We start from the raw sequence: 18,864 nt of genomic DNA, 5'->3' as shown, positions 1-18,864 counted from the left end.
TTAACAGCTGGGGCAGGAAATTGATTTGTTGACTAGCAATAAGCAGCTGATAAGTGTAGATTCCGAGCCCTTCCTCAGTTAGAATTAAATCTTCCCATAAGTTCTCAGGTGTCTTTTACCATAAATGACATGGCCGTTATAAAAATTTAAGCTGAAACTCAAAATACACAGAAGGAAAAAGTAGTTTTCTCAATGTCACCTGACACTATCTAGGAGCGATCTGGTCTCCCTCCTGTATTGTTTTCGGGAAAACAGAAGACACTCTTCATTGCTCTGGGGTTTTTTTTGGGGGGGGGGTGGTTGTTTCTTTGTTTGTTTGTTTGCTTGTTTAACGCCCCCTCTTCTAGAATGGAATCTTCACAGTTTATAATTTGCCAGAGGACCATAGGATTTGAGTTGCTGAGGTCAATTTTGCTTTGAGTACAAGGCACATTGAAAAAAAAAGAGGAGTGGATCTTGATTTGCCCTGGGGTTTGCTCAGTGTTTGAGAACTCTAAATTGGGTTTCCTCAGCAATTAATGAGTCCTTTCAAATGCTCCAAATGAGGAGTTGGCAAACTTTTTCTGAAAAAAACAAACAAACAAACAAACAAAAACAGAACAAAACAAAGCAGATCATGAGTGTTTCAGGCCTTGCAAGGCCATAGATCTCTGTCACTACTCAGCTTAGCAATCATGGTGTGCAAGCCACCAGTAGATGTAAATGAGACATAAACCGGTGAGTGTGGCTATTGGTAACTTTCTTTACAAAAACACTTGGTGTGCTGGATTTGGCTTGCAGGTTGTAGTTTGGCCACCCCTCCTCTGGGTTCATACACGTAGTCACTATATCGGGACCTCAACTCTCATTTATCTTCTTTGACTTCCTGAGCAGTCTTACTTCTGCTGTGACTATAACAAGATAAAAACAAGTGGGGACGCCTGGGTGGCTCAGTCAGTTAAGCGTCAGCCTTCGGCTCAGGTCATGATCCCAAGGTTCTGGAATTGAACCCCGCCTCAGGCTCCTTGCTCAGCCAGGAGCCTGCTTCTCCCTCTCCCATTCCCCCTGCTTGTGTGCGCTCTGTGTGTGTGTGTGTGTGTGTGTGTGTGTGTGTGTCTGACAAATAAATAAAATCTTAAAAAAACAAAGATAAAAATACGTGGATAGGAATTAGATGGTTTTATAAGCCATTTGTGTTGAGTTTGTTTTTCTTGTGTGGATTTTCCCCTCTATTTTTCTAGCCTAACTCAATATGAACAGTTGAAAGCCCATCAGGGAGGTGGAGCAGGAAACTCCCCAATGATCCTCAATTCAGGAGAGGGCAAGGAAGTAGATATCTTAAGAATGCTCACCAAGGCCAAAGATGAATACACCAAGGTGAGTTTTTGTTTTCTTTTTTGAAACATACTTAAATCCTACAGTGGTAACATGCTTGTGGGAGAAGGGTTAGTGCTATTCCTTCCACCAAACAAAATCGAATGAAAAATTAAATCTCTATTTGTTTTTAGCAAGCTAAAGAATACCGTTTGTTTTAAGTTGATTAAAAGGTAGACTAAAAAATCAGCATCCTTCCTATATACAAACAATATCCAATCAGAAGGTTTACTCGAAGACCCCATTTACCGTAGCAGCTATTAATATAACATTCTTCAGAATAAAATTAGCAAGAAATGAGCAAAACCTGTATGAAGAAAACTTTTAAACACTCCTGACAGGCGTAAAAATAGACTTGAACAAATGGGAAGGTTATGTCCTGATCTTAGATAAGAAGATAAAACTTAAGGCACTCACTTCTATTTAATCTGCAAATTTAAGATGATTCCTAAACAAATACAGACTGGTTTCTTCTTTCCTGGAGCCAGACAAGTTGACTAGCAGGTTCATATGGAGAAATATGTAAGAAAGAGTAGTGGGAAAAATCTTGACAAACAAGAGCAATATTGGATGGGAGAGAAGGGGGAACAAGCTCTACCTGTCTGATATTAAGGCATTAAACCATAAGCACTTAAAACTGTATGGTCTTGATGTTACTGATGCATAAACAGCCAGATAGACCAATAGGACAGGTGGGAAAGTCCAAATGACACCCCAGTGTATATGAAATATAGGACATGATAAAGATGAAAATCTCAAATCAGCTGTTTGAGTGGATATTTAAATAAATGATATTGGGACAAGTGGCAGCCATTTGGAAAAATACAAAATTGGATTTATACCAGGATAAATCCCAAATGTATTAGAAATATAAATGTTAAAAATAAAACCATTCAAACACCAGAAGAAAATTTGTATGGATTTCTTTGTAATCTAGAAAGGGGAAGTCTTCCTAATAAACTCTGCCTTAAAACCCAAAGGCAATTAACTCAACTACATAAAAATAAAAAAATAAATGTTTTGCCTGGCTTTAAAAAAACACAAGCAAAGTGAAAAGAAATGTTTATACCTAAGTAAATAGGAGGGTTAATTTCTCAATTTTATAAACTGCTATTATAAAAATTGAGGATTGAAAGATTATCACTCTCTAGAAACATGGGAAAAAAGAAAATTAAGAAAACAAAAGACAGTTAAAATCTAGAATTTAGAAACCAGCTGAAATAAGCATTACATAACTGAATATCATACTATGACATAATTACTTAGAAAAGAAATTGGGGAGTGACTTCAGAACCCCATATTTGGACTGAATACCCTTAGACAAAAAGAATTGCAAAGAAATTGTAAACTTCATTCAGTGGTTTCATTGTTAATGGTAATATTGGCATTGTAATTTTTTAGCTGTTGTGGATATAATAAATGAGTATGTTTATGTGGTCAGAACAAAACCTTCAGTGTAAAAAAATATTAAGTTAAAACCATCTAACATTAAATTTTAAGTTGAAATGTAAGAGTTAGTTCATATTTTGTTTCTTAAATATGTAGTTACTCACTTTTTTCCCTAAAGAGACCTAGAAATAAGTGACAACTCAGGAGCAGCAAGCACCTCTGGCCCCCAGATTATTGTTTCTAAATACTATTCCCCCCCTCCCCGCCAAAAGGTAGCAGAGCTCTTTAAAGAAATTCCCAATTCCATGTCTGGGTTTAGGAAAATCAAGTAAACAGGGTGCTATGAAAGGGGCACAGCAGTCAAGTTGAAGGGACCACTGAGTAATGGCATCAACAAGAAAGACTACAGTAGATTGAAACACACTGAGCACGTATAAGCTCTGAGTTCATGGTGATGAGTGAGCAAGCAGACCAAAAATATAAAACAGAACAAAAAGTAATTATTGGCTGTTCTTGGAGGTACTAAGATACCAGCTCCTTCCTCTGAAAATTGGTAGTTAATGGGAAGGAATTAAACATTTATCCTGTCTGACCAGGAGAGACAAATTTTCAGAGGAGCCACGTGATCCCAGTTGATGAGGGAAAGTCTTCTCTACCAAAGAATTCCAGCTATTGAGTGTAGATGAAATGATAGAACTTAAAACCATGCTAGTAAAATAAGCGATTCAAGCGATGATCATTAGTAATGTAAATATTAGAAAGGTTGATGGAAACTTGACCATGAAAACCAGTCTACCGCCATGTGAGCCCACTGACCAGTGCCATTAAAGGTTGAATAATCAGATATCATGTGTCTTCTAATGTGATATAATGTGGACTTGGTAGCCCCACCTTGAAATATATATTGTTGATCCTGAATCTTTTAATTTTTTATTTAAATTCAATTTAGTTAAGTGCTCATTACATCAAGTGCCCTCCTTAATACCCGTCACCCAATTACCTCATCCCACCTTCCAGCAACCCTCAGTTTGCTTCCTAGAATTAAGAGTCTTACAGTTTGCCTCCCTCTCTGTTTTCATCTTATTTTATTTTTCCTTCCCTTCTCCTATGTTCATCTGTTTTGTTTCTTAAATTCCACGTGAGATCGTATGGTATTTGTCTTTCTCTGACTGACGTATTTTGCTTAGCATAATACCCTCTAGTTCCATCCCCGTTGTGAGCTTTCTTAAACTTACTAATTTGCTAAAAATGAAAGGGAAGAGGGGCAGGCAGAAAACAAATTAAACAGCATGACAAAGAAGCAATCAGGAAAGTCCTGAATGAAGTGGGACATGCTAAAGGACAACTGGCCAGTTTTCTCCAGCATGGCTTTGATTTGATGGTTGGCTTGCCCTTGATGGGTAGACTGTGAGCTCCTTGAGCACAGAGAACAAACACCCTGTATTCATCTTCATAAGCCTAGTCTCCTTCAATGTTCCTGGCACATACGTGCTAAGTAAATGGTTGTTGATTGACTCAGTGCCTATGAATATGAATTAATCACGGTTTCATTGTCCTTCAATCAGAGGGCCTGGACAGAAGTGCTGCAATCCCAGATGCAGTCAGTAACAACAATTTCTGTATTAGTTTTCCATTTTGCTTAATTCTTCAGCAGCCATTAAAAGACATCTAATAACTTGGCAACTATCAATTAATTATACTTTACCTAATTGTAGTATGTTAGGCATCCTAAAGGTCAGTCTCAAATGGTGACATTTTTGCCCTCCAGGACCTTAGGTTCTGTGAGGACAGCACAACAATGGCCAATAAATAAAAAACGCATATAATGAACAAAAATTACTTTCTTTCTCCTCCTTCCCTCCTCCAGCACACACACACACACACACACACACACACACACACACACACACACACACAGTATTATTTTTATTTTTTGATGTTTGACATATTAAAAGTCATCTGGTTGGGGCCAGAATCATCCTCCCTGGGCTAGACCTTTTTTTTTTTTTTTTTTTTTTTTAAATAAGTAGGCTCCATGCCCAGCGTGGAGCCCAGCACAGGGCCTGAACTCAGAACCCTGAGATCAAGACCTAAGCTGAAACCAAGAGCTCACTGCTGCTCGGGGTGCCTATGTGGCTCAGTGGGTTAAAGCCTCTGCCTTCGGCTCAGGTCATGATCCCAGGCTTATGGGATGGAGCCCCACGTCAGGCTCTCTGCTCAGTGGGGAGCCTACTTCCTCCTCTCTCTCTCTCTGCCTGCCTCTCTGCCTACTTGTGATATCTGTCTCTGTCAAATAAATATATAAAATATTAAAAAAAAAAAAAGAGCTCACTGCTTACCCAACAGAATCATCCAGGTTCCCCTGGACTAATTAATTCTTAGAGCTAGCAAAGGGCTCAGTCAGAGGCTGCCTTTGCCATGCAAACTAGCCATCCAGAGCCATCCCTTCTTCATCTGGCCCCTGGCACCCCAGGAGGCAATATTGATCAGCCTTAATCATCTCAGGTCATAGGACTAGGAACCATCCTATAGTTTAAAGCCTACTGAAAAATTATTCAGACTAGCCAATCCTAAAGTGCAGAAACCCCAGTAGAGGCTCTAGTCTTGGCTTCCCCCCAGCCCCTGCTTTCTGTCTCCTGCCCATCCTGAGGCTTCCCTATGTGGCCTCCTGTTGCTAAGACCTATAAGTGTATTTGTTCCCTGAGCCTCTCCAGTGTCTCCCCTCTAGCTGCACCTGACTGTCTCATAAAAGAGCACAGAACACACACACACACACACACACACACACACACACACACAGAAACACTCATACATGGTTTCGGAGACTTAATTAAACCATCACTTTAAGCTGTACCTGCAACTTGCCGTGTTTCCCCCTCACTTTCTTTGCCCTTCAGAATCTCCATATTCTTCAAGGCCCAGTTAAAATTCCACCTTTTACACGGAGTTTTCCCAGATCTCTTCATTCAGGTTAATTATTCTTTCCACTGAACTCACCAGTCTGTTACTATTTAGAATTTATTTTGCTCTTCCTCATTTATTACAGTTAAGTCAGCTTCTCCCACCATACTCTTATTGAGGTCGAAGCGATGTTCTATTCATCATTATGCTTCCCCAGATTGATTATTATAATGTTGCCATAAAGTGCAGATGTTTAATCGGTATATAGACTTGCTTTTCTATAAAACCAAATACATGTTATATACATAACATTAATTGCTCCAACTGTGTGATTAAACAACAGAAGAAATTATCCCTTCTGCCATTAAGAGCCAGAGGATGGAACCTTCCAGGAGCACCTGTTACTTCTCTGGTCTAAATTCTTCTTGGTTTCTCATGGCCTAGCATATGGACCTTCAGGCTCCTCAAGGATCGCATAACCTAGCCCCAGGTTATTCTCCTAACCTCTCTACCTTCTCCCCACACTTCCCTCTACAAATATTTTGAAACTCCTGCCGAGAGGAGTAACAGTGCTGCCTCCTCTAAGGGCCTCATGGCCTTCTTCCCATGCTGTCCCCTCTCCTTCTTCACCTGTCAATGTATGATCAGTCTTTCAGGCCCCATTTCAAATGTGCTTTGCCCATCCTGTTATTTCTGATCTGCACAACCGGATGTATATGCTCCCCCGTGAACTTCCACTGCATTGTGCAGACCTGCTTTATATTTGCCTGTGTTCGTGTAACCTCTTCTTCCACACACAGACATTTCAGAAAATGTGGAGATCGTGAGTAAAATGGCTCTGAGGTATGGGAGAGGGGGAACACAGACAGAGGCAAAAGAGAAGACAAGATTTCCCTGGGATTTCTCGTGTAAGGAGGTGGCTCTCCCATCACGGAGAGTATTCAGGAAGACACTGCATGAGAACATACTGGGGTATTAGGAAAAAATATGTCACTTTTCTGAGTACAGATTAAACTCAGTGACTTCTGAGCTCTTCCCAACTTTAAAATACTTCAGTTTATGAAAACCCCAAAAAATAAGAGGAGGAAAAATTTCAGCTAGAGGTTTATGTTGTTGGTAAAGTAAAGCCTAGTGACATCAGGTGCAACTGTTAGATGAAGTTAATAAAATAATTTAAAAACCTTATTTTGGCCAATATTTTGTGTTTTTCCCCTAAGAAATAATTTTCTGTGAATCTGCTATAAGGCAGCATGATGTTAATTTGAACTTCACCTCCTTTTACCTCCTCCCTATTAGACTCGTGGTTGAGATGCAAATGAACAGTAAAACCACCAACTCGCAGTAAGAGAAAGAACCAGGGCCAGAAAGGATCGTTGGCCCTGTAGTTAAGTTCTGAGTATGCAGAAGTGGAATGTTTTGTGTTTTGTGGCTTAAGGCAAGAGTTAGTAGTTCTCTTTCAGTATACTGTGACTTATTTATAAAATTAAAGAAATTACTGTGTGTCTTTTGATGCTCAGTGAGAAAATTCAGAAAAGTAGAAAAGTGAAATAAAAAATATCCATAATCCTGTAACCCAAAGATTTCATGCTTTCAGTGTATTTTCTTCCAGCCTTTTCTCTTGGCATGAGTACATATGTTTGTGTTTGTGTGTGAGAAAATGGGATCATGTGACACAGTTTTTAAGGCTTTAAAGAACTGCCTCAGGATCTCTATGGAGAATCTATTATACACTTTTTCCAACTCTGTTTTTTTTTTTTTTTCAAGTATCTTAAAGTTATTTGGGTCAGGAGAAGCATAGAAAATTAAACAGCTGGAAAATGAGCTACGAACTATTGAGGTAGATGATGTTTAATTCTGAGCAATTTGATAGAGAGCAATTTTTACATGAAAGCAAGGCTTCAGTGATAGAAAACAGCTTCTAGCAATTTTACTTAGAAAGGATATCTAGGGCTTATGCATAGCAAGAGACAGAGTAGACTTTCAGCCCATGTGGATACCTGTATAGGGAAGGTGGGGAAAAATCTGTTTTTCTTTGTTTGAAATTCAAGGTCTCAACATAGAGAGGTTGTGATTTCGGGGTTGGGATCTCATGGTCGTGAGATCCAGCCCCACATCGGGCTCCACGCTCAGCACAGAGTCTGCTTGTCCCTCTTCCTCTGCTCCTCTCCCCTACTTTCCCTCTCCTTCTGCTCCTCCTCCCCTGCGCTTTGCACTCTCTCTCTCTCTCTCTCATAAATGAGTAAATAAGATAAATAAATAAATAAAATATTTTTTTAAAAAAAGAAAACGTACAGACAGGGTCATTCAGTGAATGTAATCTGAGCATCCACTTTCTTTTCTATAGCAAGCAGAAATTAAAGGCTTTCATGCTAAAATTTTGTAAGTGACTCTTCTTGTCTTGTGTTGGTTATTGCCTTGGAAAGCCAGGCCAGTTAGTTCATGCAGCCATACCATTAACCACCACCATTCATCTAAGGATTAGAAATAACATTTTATGACTCATAAAGGGATTTCACATCCCACTTCATCTAGTGCCAAATATCCAAATTACTGATAGAATTCTTGGAAGAAAATGATTAGTCTTTTGTACAATTAACTTTACGAGTCCAAGTGAACTTGGTGGTGATTGACCCCATGCTCCTACATCCTTGAATTAGAAAATACAACCCAGTAATTGTAAAACACATTGGAAGCCCTGGGCTCCTGGGGGTTGAGATTATGTTTATAGCTCATTCCATGTGAAATATTTTCTTACCTGAGACCTTGACGGTTGAAACTAGCAATGCTATGGAGAGTATATAATAGAAGATAGTGATTTTATATTCAGTTTTATTTGGTGTTTTAACAAGACAGATACTGCCGTCATCTCTGTGTTCTTTGTGTCATGAATCCTACTGTGTTAGCGATTGTATGGTTGGTTAGATTAATGTATGATAATGATTCAGTATTTGAAATGATGGGTCTTGTCTCTTCATCTCTTTCTTTGTGAAGTTCTAATTTGTAGTGAGTGGCTCAGAATGCTCAGAGTTATTTTATTCAGATTATTATGAATTATTCTGTTTATGTTAAAAGCCATCTATTAAATAAAGAGGATGTTAGTAATTTTTAAGGCAGTGGTGTGAGTCAGCTTTACTTTTTGGTTTGTAGAACAAAACGGGTCAGTTGCTTTGGTGATACAACCCTCCAATTTTAAATCGACTGCTGATGGGTGAATAAAACCATACTGTAATCCAGACATGGCATTTAAAGAATTGTTTCTATCACTGTTTGTCATTGAAAAGCATTAGACTAGGTATTTTTAAACTATTGCTTCTGAAGCATATCTTTAGCCTTTCAAATATCCATGTATATCTGAGCCTCTCAGTCTTAGAGCTAATGCCATCGGTATTATTTTAGGGCGCCGAAATTGTGCAACTAAGAAAAATTAAACTGCAATTTGATTTATATCCCTCATATCAGAGAAGATTGTCATTTTCCTTTTCACATGAAAGTCTATCAAAAAATAGCTACCAATTAGATAAAATAAAGAGCGAGAAGTTATGTTCTTTTAAAAAGATGAGAGCTTCTTTTATACCAAAAATGAGGTGCTTTTTTTCCATTTCAGTGTAAAACCTGTTCTGAGCCAAAACAGATAACCAGTTCATCCGCCATCTATGACAACCCCAATCTCATCAAACCAATTCCAGTGAAGCCCAGTGAAAACCAGCAACAGCGTATACCTCGGCCCAGCCAGGTAAGAGGTGCTCTGCTTTCCATTTGCAGTTTCCCTACTGGATTGTGAAAGAACTTTTCCCCAGAGTATAGTCAAGGAAGAGCCTGGTGCTGTCCTGAGGTGCTTCAGGGTAAACCCAAGAAGAGATTTCAACTTGGAGATTGTTTTCATTTTAATAATGTGTTCTTCCTAGAAGGGGGTTGATATTTTTAATGTTGGCATCTGCCATATTCCGTGCTCATCTCTTGTGGACTTGAACTCCTTGGAGGAAATGTATTTTTTAAAAACAGTGAACTCATAACACTGTCAGAGCTGACAGGAGTATTACCTGCCAGGCCTGCGTTCTTCCTAGGTAGGTGGTTGGTTTCCCAAGGCCACTGAGAGGAGGACACCAAAGCAACAACAGTCAGTTACACGTTTCTGAGCACTTCCTCTGTCCCGGCTACAGTGCTGGGCACTGTGTGTATAGAATGGGATTCCGGTTCTAAGGAGTGATATAAAATTCCCCTGTAGACTTGCTGAGTTATCATTGTATTTGCATCTCAATATATGAAAATGATAGCATTTTTTGGTATGAGTCTATGATAGTTTGCAGAATAGTGCAGCATTAACAAAATTGTTAATCTGCGAGTCCTATTATTGATTGTCAATGTAGTACAGCTATTTCCACTTCCCATAGTTATTCCTCATTAAGGGTTTGAGGTTTTTTTAAAGGAATTCGTTTAAATCAATTTTGAAAATGAGCATAGAGCCGAAGGACATAAAGACTGGCTAATGAAAGTCTTGTATCGAGTTTTTGAAAAGATAAGTCTTTTCTAATTATCTCTTAGCTTGCTTTTATTGTTTGCCTTCCATGGAAGTTTTTTATTTTAATAAAAAAACTGGAATATGTTGATGTTAGAAGGAAGCTCATGTTTTCTTAGCCCAACAACATGGAGAGCAGCAGAAGGAGCAGGAAGGGCTATAGGGCAGGAAGGAGGTAGCTTTGTGACTGACTCAGACCAGGGAAGGTTGTATGTATGCATAAGATGATTTTTTAAAGCTACTGGTATATGGCTGAAAGGATCAAGATAGTTTAAACGACTTATCCTTAATTTCTCTAATTAATCTCTGCGAAAGGCTACTGACATCCCCACATTCCTGTATGTTCTCAACATCTTCTTATACTCTGCAGGGTTAGGCAGACTTCCTGTTGAAGAGATTATTTCCATTTTAGTATCTAAAACTTTGCACCACCGTGGTCCCCTGTCTGTGAACCCCAGGCCCATCAAGGGCTATTTCATCCATGAGCAGGTGCTAAAAACAACTGCTCTCTGGGGGGTGGGAGCGAAGAAGTCTGTGTAAATTTTTTTACCTGGAAAGGAGGTCTTACGTTTGTAAAATTGATCAGAATTATAAAGTTTTTCATTCTCTGTAACCGATCCTATAGAAATAAAGATATGCTCAGTCAGGTTAGTAATGTTTCCTAGCCCACCATATAACAAATTGTATGTAGACCCATTTTCAGACATTTTTATTTTTTCCAGACCTTAGACCCCGAGCCCCAACACTTGTCCTTGACAGCTCTCTTTGGGAAGCAGGACAAATCCACCTGTCAGGACACCGTGGGGTCCCCACCGACCATCCACCAGCAGCAGCAGCAACAGGAGCCACTTCCTGTTAGGCAGGGGGTCGTACGCTCCCTCTCCTATGAGGAACCCAGAAGACCCTCGCCCACCCTCGAGAAGCAGCTGTGTCCCGCCATTCAGAAACTCATGGTCCGGAGTGCAGACCTCCACCCGTTGTCAGAGCTGCCTGAGAACCGGCCCTGCAGAAATGGCAATACCCGTTCCGCTGGGGAGGTTTTTCTGGGACCTGTGCAGCCAGGGTCTCCACATAGTGTTGGAACTTCTCAGCGGGTACAAAGTGCTTCCGGAACTCAGAGCCTGTTGGAGAAGCTTCAGAGTGGCCCAAGGCCAGCAACTAAGTATGAGCCTAGCACAGCAGCCCTTGCCAGCTCAGCTGTCCCAAACTTCAGCACCACCCTCCCCACTGCCACCCCTGGCGCCCCAATAAAGGGGCAGGCTCAGGCACAGGCAGGGTATTTCAATGGCTCCCTTCCAGCTCAGCCACTAGGACACCAGGTCCATGGCAAAGAGCCATCCACACACCCAAGACCCATGCTTCCCCACTCTGGCAATCAGACTAGCAGTTCTGGAGTGATCTCCCCTCAGGAGTTACTGAAGAAGCTTCAGATTGTCCAGCAGGAGCAGCAGCTGCACACGTCTAACCGACCAGCCTTGGCAGCCAAGTTTCCTGTGGTAACTCAGGGCTCCAGGACACGGAAAGCTCTGGAGTCCTGGATGGACAAGACAGCCGGCACAGAAAAGCAGACTCCTCTTTTTCAGGTAGATATCTTCAGGAGGGTGCGGAGGGGAGGAGCAGGGGGTTGTACTGCTCTAGTGCTTCATAAATACTCGATGAGACTTAGAATCAGCCTCAGTGCTCTGGGGATGCTTCCGTGTAGGACAGGGCACCCGAGCCACATCTGGCTGGCACCTTGTTATCCCCGTAACGTTCCTCCTGGAGAGACAGTCCTTTCTTTGCCTAGCCATCTGGGGGCTTCCCTCCCTTAGGAAGTACTTTCTTTGTCAAGTTAAATCTTCACAGTGTTACAAGGTCTGAGACAAACACATAGACACGGAAAACAACAGAGACGTGTAGAAAACGCCCGAATCTTTGACTGTGAACATTTCCCGTCCGCGTTGAAATCATTTGAGATGCCAGACATCTGACCTCTTCTTCTTATTTTAAAATCATTACTATTTATTTATTTAGTCAGTAAATATTTCTGAGCACTTACTACATGCTGGGCATTGTGCTACCTGAGGGCACGTACCTCATTGTTTGTGATGAGGCTTACATACTCACCCCCTCTGCAGGCACATGGTTCTGGGTTGGGGTGCTTGAAGTCAATAGGCAAAACGTATCACCTCCTCAAAGGTACAGGCTGTTCTTATTTCTATCACCACTGTAGCTTAATGAAGATCAAGAGAGGGGTAAGTATGTATGCCATTGAACTCACCCCCCACCCTCTCCCACCACCACCACACACACATACAGAGTGCCAGTCAGGGGGAAAAACAGTGAGTTCTAGAAACACCCTGTCCCTCAAGGAAGGTGGCTCTGTATGTATCAGTAACTTGAAACAGCCATGAAACCACAGCTATTTGATGGCCTGTGAGGAACATTTGGAGATCTGACTGATTTTTTTTTTCCCATTTGGATTGGTACAAATTCATTGAAAAGGCATTGGGTTTAATAATTAAGACATTCTCCCTGCTTATTACAGATGTCATCCTTGGTCCTTTTGTCATGTTTTGGCAAGTAGCTTACAACAGTTCCTCAACAAGCCTTCACTTTTTTGAAAACAAAGATGATGGGCACGTAGCATAAGTCTTTGTGTATGTGAGAGCCCAAGTCAAAGTGTTTTTGTTCTTTATTTATTACAGTCACAAAGGAACGGTTGTTAGCTGCCCACATCCTCGATTCACTGCATGGTGTCCCCTCTCTTTCATACCTGCTTTTTTTCTCTTGGCGGGATGGGACACTAGGAAAACTAGGACACTAGTTGGGACACTGGGAAGCTGGGGTTAGTACTTTGACATCAGCTTCTGCAGACACGATTCTCATTTCTCTTGAGAACCCAGGTGTGGACCATGCCCTCTTCCTCAGGGTGGGTGCTGGGACCCTGCTGGGGTGGCATCCGTTCTAGCTTCCTGGCTCCATATGGCAGATAGGGGCAGTTAAAGGAAACAAGCAACCTACCTTCCTCCAAGCTTCTTTCTGCCCACAAACATACCGAGGAGGTGAAATCACAGCAGCTTCTAGACTGCGGGCCTTTATGGCCCCCTTCTCGTGAGTTCTTTTGGGGGCATTAGAAGGCTGATAAGTAACATTATTTTTTCTCACGTGCGTTAGAAGCAAATGAGAGCTAGCGGTAGGAGTCAGACGAAGAGCAAAATGTCACTTGCATAATGGGAAAAGCTACTGGAAAACTTGGTTTTAGATTTTTAGCCAAGTGAGGTAGACATGCTCTCGGGGACAGACAAGTCACTGGCAGTGCCGAGCACAACCAGCCCTCCCGGACCCCAAAACTTGAGCTGGAGACACCATATGCTGTCCGCAAGAGGGGACGTCCTCTCAGGAAGGGACGCAAGAGTGGTGAACACTGGTCAGCATGCCTGCCTCCCAGGGAGAAGTCAGCCAGCAGGCAGAGGGGCTGGGAAGCATCCTCCACATGGAGGAAATGTGTGTGTGCCCCCAGCAAGTGCAGCAACTCCTGGGGGTTTGCTGGAGCTTGAGGTCAGACTAGGAACAACCAGGGAAAAGGCCAGCAGACTTAAATGCAGGCTGCCAAGCGATGGTAAGAAACCAGAAAGATAAAATCTCACTCAGGGGGCGAGCTTCCTGTGCTACTGTGCTACGGGGGCGACAGTCACAGCACAGACCACCTGAGCTGCTTTGTAAAGATGACGAAGGAGCCTGTGTGGCGATCTGACCAGGAATCAGGCTCCTGCAGGCTTTGCCCCCCCCCCACCACCGGTGGAGTGGCAACGGTTACTCTTGAGACCCACTTAACTCCACGCTTGCCAGCCAGGGGCCTCACTCTCCCTCTCCCTTTGATCTCGATGAGCCGCTACTTACCGCTGCCCTCTGTGTGTATTTGCCGTGAGCAGGCCACCTCGCCTCCGCGCGTCCCCGCCACACAGGCTCCTTCTCTGCTCATGTCCCCCATGGTGTTCACACAACCCACCTGCGCCCCACTGAAGGAGAGAGACGCTGGGCTCTTGCCCCTGGGAAGCCAAGAACCTGCTGCTGCTTCCACCAGCCTTCTCCTGCCTCTGCCAGCCCCGGAGCCCCCCATGGTCACCAGCAGCCCACTCACCAAGCTCCAGCTCCAGGAAGCCCTGCTGTACCTCGTTCAGGTAGGAGGGCCATGTTCTCTCCCTTCTTTCCTTTACCAGCACGGCCCAATGGGGGCTGCCGCTGGGAGAGAAAGTGTCAGTTAGCTAATGCCCGCTTAGTCCTCCCTGAGAATAAAGAGACCGAGTGACAGTTCAACCTAAACCGCATGGCTTCTGTGCCTGGTTAACTGGCCATGGCTTTGGGCATCTCCCAACATCAAGGATTTCATAGGATGGAGGATTGACTGAGTCCTCCAAACTGTTACCTGCCAGAAAAGAAAGAAGTTCGTGCTGTGTCATGAGCAGGTGCCCCAGGGCGCACAGACAGCTCGCTGACAGGCAGGCAGTAGAGGTCAGATTCATGTGGGGCAAGCAGTGGGCATTTCAGGGGGCGGGGGCAGGCTCCCACGGACTGCTGCAGGAGGAGGGTGCCGGGGGGCAGCGAGTTGTGGCTGGGATTCCAAAGGGCATATTTTACAAATAATTCTGAAACCTACTAATGAGGACAGGATGGAGGCCCGGGACTTCTCTGTGAGCCACGTGCCTGGCTTGGCCCTGTGAGGTCTTCACCACGTAACCGCTGACACTTTCGGAGAGCTCTGTGCCAGGCTTCACCTACATTAATGCATTTAATCCTTATACAACAACTCTATTTTTTTTTTCCTGTTTTAGAGACAAGGAAACAGGCTAAGGGATGGGCCTGAGGTCACAGCTAGTAAACAGCAGAGCTAGGATTCAACCCCAGTCTGGCTGCAGAATATTCCGTCCCTGGCACAGAACCTGGGGGCTGCGGTAGTGACGGGGGTAGGAGGGGCGGGCCCCCAGGAGGAGGCCGGTCAGCCATCCACCTAGTGAAGCATGCCCGGAAAATATACGCGAGGCCTTGAAAAGTGGGGCACCTTCACCCAGACAGACTTCAGGCCCCTCAGTGAACAGTTAGGTGTCTTTTTGATACAGTCTTTAAGAAACCTTTTGTGGTACTTTGCTTACGCTTTAGCAGACTTCCGGAGGGCTGCCTAGTACTTCGCAGTTGTCTCATTCTAGTTGAAAAGACTGGTCTCTGTTATTAAAAAACTATTTAAAGGTCATGTATTTTAGAGAGAAGGGAAGGCGCGGGGGCTAGAAATGAGCGTCTGGGTGTGAAAGCAGACTAGCAGTCCGATAAAGATCAACCACACATGGGTGGCCATACTAATCCACGAACAAATATTGGGATAAAAGTATTTCCCACCTAGTCAGCCCACTCCTGGTAAGTTTGTAAGGACTTAGGACATCTTTAAGCTGCTGCTGCTGCTGCTTCTTCTTCTTCTCTCATGAGCAATAAAGAAAAAAACCTTAAATTTGAATTGAAAAGTTTCACATTTTTCTGGTTCATTCCATTTAAAAAACATGGTTCCATAGATCTTTGTACAGGAGCCAAGACTCTGAAAGTCTAGAGCAGGCCCTGTCTATTGCTAGGTGGAAAATTACATTTATGTTCCCTCCGCTCTCTGCATATACTTTACTTTTCCCCGTGTTGTAGACATCGTCTTCCTGATGAACTCTTGGAAGTCACTCACGCAGTCTGTTTTTAGCTTTCGCCTGTCGATAGGACACAGTCTCACGCACAGGGACTTGGTGGGATAAGGAAAAACTGGGATAACATTGCTCTGTTTCATTGCATGAGAATAATGCTAGCTCTGTGCGTGGGGTGCCAAGAGGGAATGAAGGGGGAATGTGAAATGTGGGTGAATTGCTAAAGCTTTAAAGGATTTGAGTGGGAGGGAGAAGTCTCTAGAATTAAAAACCAAGAGCCCCACTGTTTAGACCCATGATTCTCCCTCAGCCCTTAGCCAGGCAGAGGAACCCAGAGCCTACCAGTCTCACGGCTGCCCACTTGCCAAGACCAAAAACTTTCTGTAACTGATGGGAGAATTATGCAGGTTTTGATGAGATAAATGTGGCATATTGCAAGTAAATCTTAACTAATGCCAAGAGCAAAGTATACACTCTTGTGGGAGACTTTGGAGGACCTTTAAGAAGCACCAGCAATCTCCTAACCAAAGTTCGAGAACCCTTGATCTGGATCATTGCCTCCCAATCCAGCCTTCTTTTCACGCAACAGACCCAGGCTTTTCTTGAGTGAACCTCATTCCATTCTGCCATGTGGCTGGGCCGCCCATCTGGACTGTATGTAATGAGCTCTTGCTGCTTCCCAGATTGATCGTTGGAAACCAGTGGCTGACTCTGGCCCTTGCCTCCATTTGCACTTAACACACATATATGCAGGGCGCCTCGGTGGCTCAGATGGTTAAGCGTCTGCCTTCAGCTCATGATCTCATGGGATCGAGCCCCAGGTCACGCTCCTGGCTCAGCAGGGAGTCTGCTTCTCCATCTCCCTCTGCCGCTCTCCTCCACTCATTCTCTCTCTCTCATTCAAATGAATAAATAAAATCTTAAAAAAAAAGATTCCCATATGCAGTGAAGAACGACCAGCTGTTGGAGCAGACTGGTAGAGATGAGCATCCTAGTGTCAGCACAGCAGTTCAGCTCCTTTGGTTTCTGCCAAGCAAATCACATTCCCTTGGGTCTTTTGATTTTGTTTTCCAGAACGATGACAACTTCTTAAATATCATCTATGAAGCTTATCTCTTCAGCATGACTCAAGCAGCCATGAAAAAGACGATGTAAAGCAAAACATTTTAAGACTGATTTCCAAGGTCCTGTGGCTCAAGGTTTTTTTCGCGTCAATGGTGTTACCCTAAATGTTTCTGCCTTTAAAAAAAAAAAAAGGTATATATAATATGAAGTAAAATGTTTCAGAATTTTCTTCTGTCGAAATGTGTTTTTTTTTTTCATCACATCTTTCAGTATAGTTGGTACTAAGAATCCAGTGGAGAGAGAAAGTCTTTTGCTCATATCACACAGTAAATTCCAAGCTTAAATTATTTTTTCCTTGCATGTATGGGGCCACTTTTACAAGAATTAGCCTCTCAGTAGGGCTGTTCTGGAAACTCGGTTTCTTTTTTATTAATAGCTCTGGTTATTCTTTGAACAGTGGTTTCCCAGTTACTGAGCGCCTCGTGCCAGCGTGGATGCCAGCCACCAGGTGGCAGTGTCACCCCACAGACTAACCTACCCAGCCCTGCCTAGGCCTTTCGGCCTTTGGAAGTAAAGGTTTTCTTTTACCAGACAAAGTAAACCTTTCATTTGTAAAAATCCAGTTGGCATGTTCCCCCCCCCCCACCCCCAGCCTTTGAAGGGAAATTATTTCTAAAGGTATTTATAGCTACCTTCTAGAGGATAGTTGTTCTAGGAGTCCACAAGTGGCCCAGATTTCCTGTAACACTTCATTTATCCCAGCTCTGTTTTTTCTTTTGGACCCAGCCAGCAGAATATATGCCTGCCTGTGCTTCCCAATGAACATTTTGTCATTTTCAGCAAAACATGACGAGAGGAAGGTCACAGAAGATTTTAAAGCTTTTTCTTTGCCTCTGAAGAGAGAGAGTAGATTGTTTAGGGCCTGATGGATAAGGACTCTTCAAGCTACCATAGCAGATTGATTTTGATGTTCCCAGAGATGAGGAGCTTAATCTTGGAGGGAGGCAGAAGAGCCCTTGCCAAGTTGTTCAGGCCCCAAAATGTCCATATGGGAATTAGTCCCTGCTGAGTATTAGTAATAAATAAAGCTTTGCATTTCTATAGCTCTTTTTATTCTTAGAGCACAAAAAGTCTCTAGCTTACTGCACAGAAGACAGGTTTTATTCTCATTTTATGGGTCACCCAGGAGGCATGGAAAAAAGTAGGTTTCCTCACAGCTTCTGACTGAGGCTTTAAGCTTTGGCCCTTCTGCGGGCACACCCATCAGCTGTGTTCCTCAGAATACCACCTCCCACACCTCCCTTGGGAGCGTGCTTTCTCTTCTAAGGAGAGAAGGTGGGCGGGAAAGGATCGGACTCTCACTGACCCTTCATGATGTGCCGTCCACTAGGCCGAGGAGTCTACTTTTATCCTCCTACGTTTTGGAAGGGACAGTTTTTTTCCTTTTTTTTTTTTTTGACCTCTCCTACATCATCTCACACAGACATAAACCCATGTGATGCTCTAACCAAATACTTGAAATTAATAATTGCACGTATAATATCTCCACGTTCTTCAAAGGAGAACGGGGCAAAGAGAGACACACACATGGATCTGTTATCCCGAAATCGGTGATGCTGCTCGCTTCTGCAACACACATACTAAAATTGGAACAAAATCAATGATACACTTAACTGCTTGCCAACCTTTTCTTTAAAAAAAAAATTCTTTGATCGTAATTACATGTTCAGAGTTGCTTCTCGAACTAGGGAGAAACGAATTCCATTTTAAATGTTGCTAAGCTATCTGGGGGTAGAAAGTGGCTACTTTCTGAAATATTTATTTTTTTTTAACCTCAGCCTCAAATAAATAGAATAGAGACCTCAGCTGCGGTACCTCCTGTGAAAAGGCACGCCGTGCTGTGTGACAGAAGGAAGAGCCTGGGCCCGGCATGGTCAGACCCGCACTGCAGGCTTCACTCGCACCTTTTTAGGTCAACACCAC

At 43.0% G+C, this 18,864-nt stretch overlaps 1 protein-coding gene across 3 annotated transcripts in view; it reads left to right on the top strand.

Moving 5' to 3' along the window:
- DCP1B (decapping mRNA 1B) overlaps positions 1–17,118 on the top strand; it is a 56,068-nt gene extending 38,950 nt beyond the window's left edge. For 2 of the 3 annotated variants that reach the window (XM_080812077.1, XM_080812078.1), the window contains 5 exons: positions 1,221–1,356; positions 9,248–9,376; positions 10,882–11,742; positions 14,074–14,322; positions 16,891–17,118. In XM_080812077.1, coding sequence (XP_080668203.1) covers positions 1,221–1,356; positions 9,248–9,376; positions 10,882–11,742; positions 14,074–14,322; positions 16,891–16,971 — 1,456 coding nt within the window. In that variant the 3' untranslated portion in view covers positions 16,972–17,118. The remainder of the gene's footprint in view (positions 1–1,220; positions 1,357–9,247; positions 9,377–10,881; positions 11,743–14,073; positions 14,323–16,890) is intronic. The other variant, XM_080812079.1, reaches the window with a different exon arrangement.
- Positions 17,119–18,864: the final 1,746 nt, after the last annotated feature.

The sequence above is a fragment of the Martes martes genome (genome assembly GCF_963455335.1).
Source record: "Martes martes genome assembly, chromosome: 8".
Classification (NCBI taxonomy): domain Eukaryota; kingdom Metazoa; phylum Chordata; class Mammalia; order Carnivora; family Mustelidae; genus Martes; species Martes martes.
This window is presented reverse-complemented; position numbering and strand designations above follow the sequence as displayed.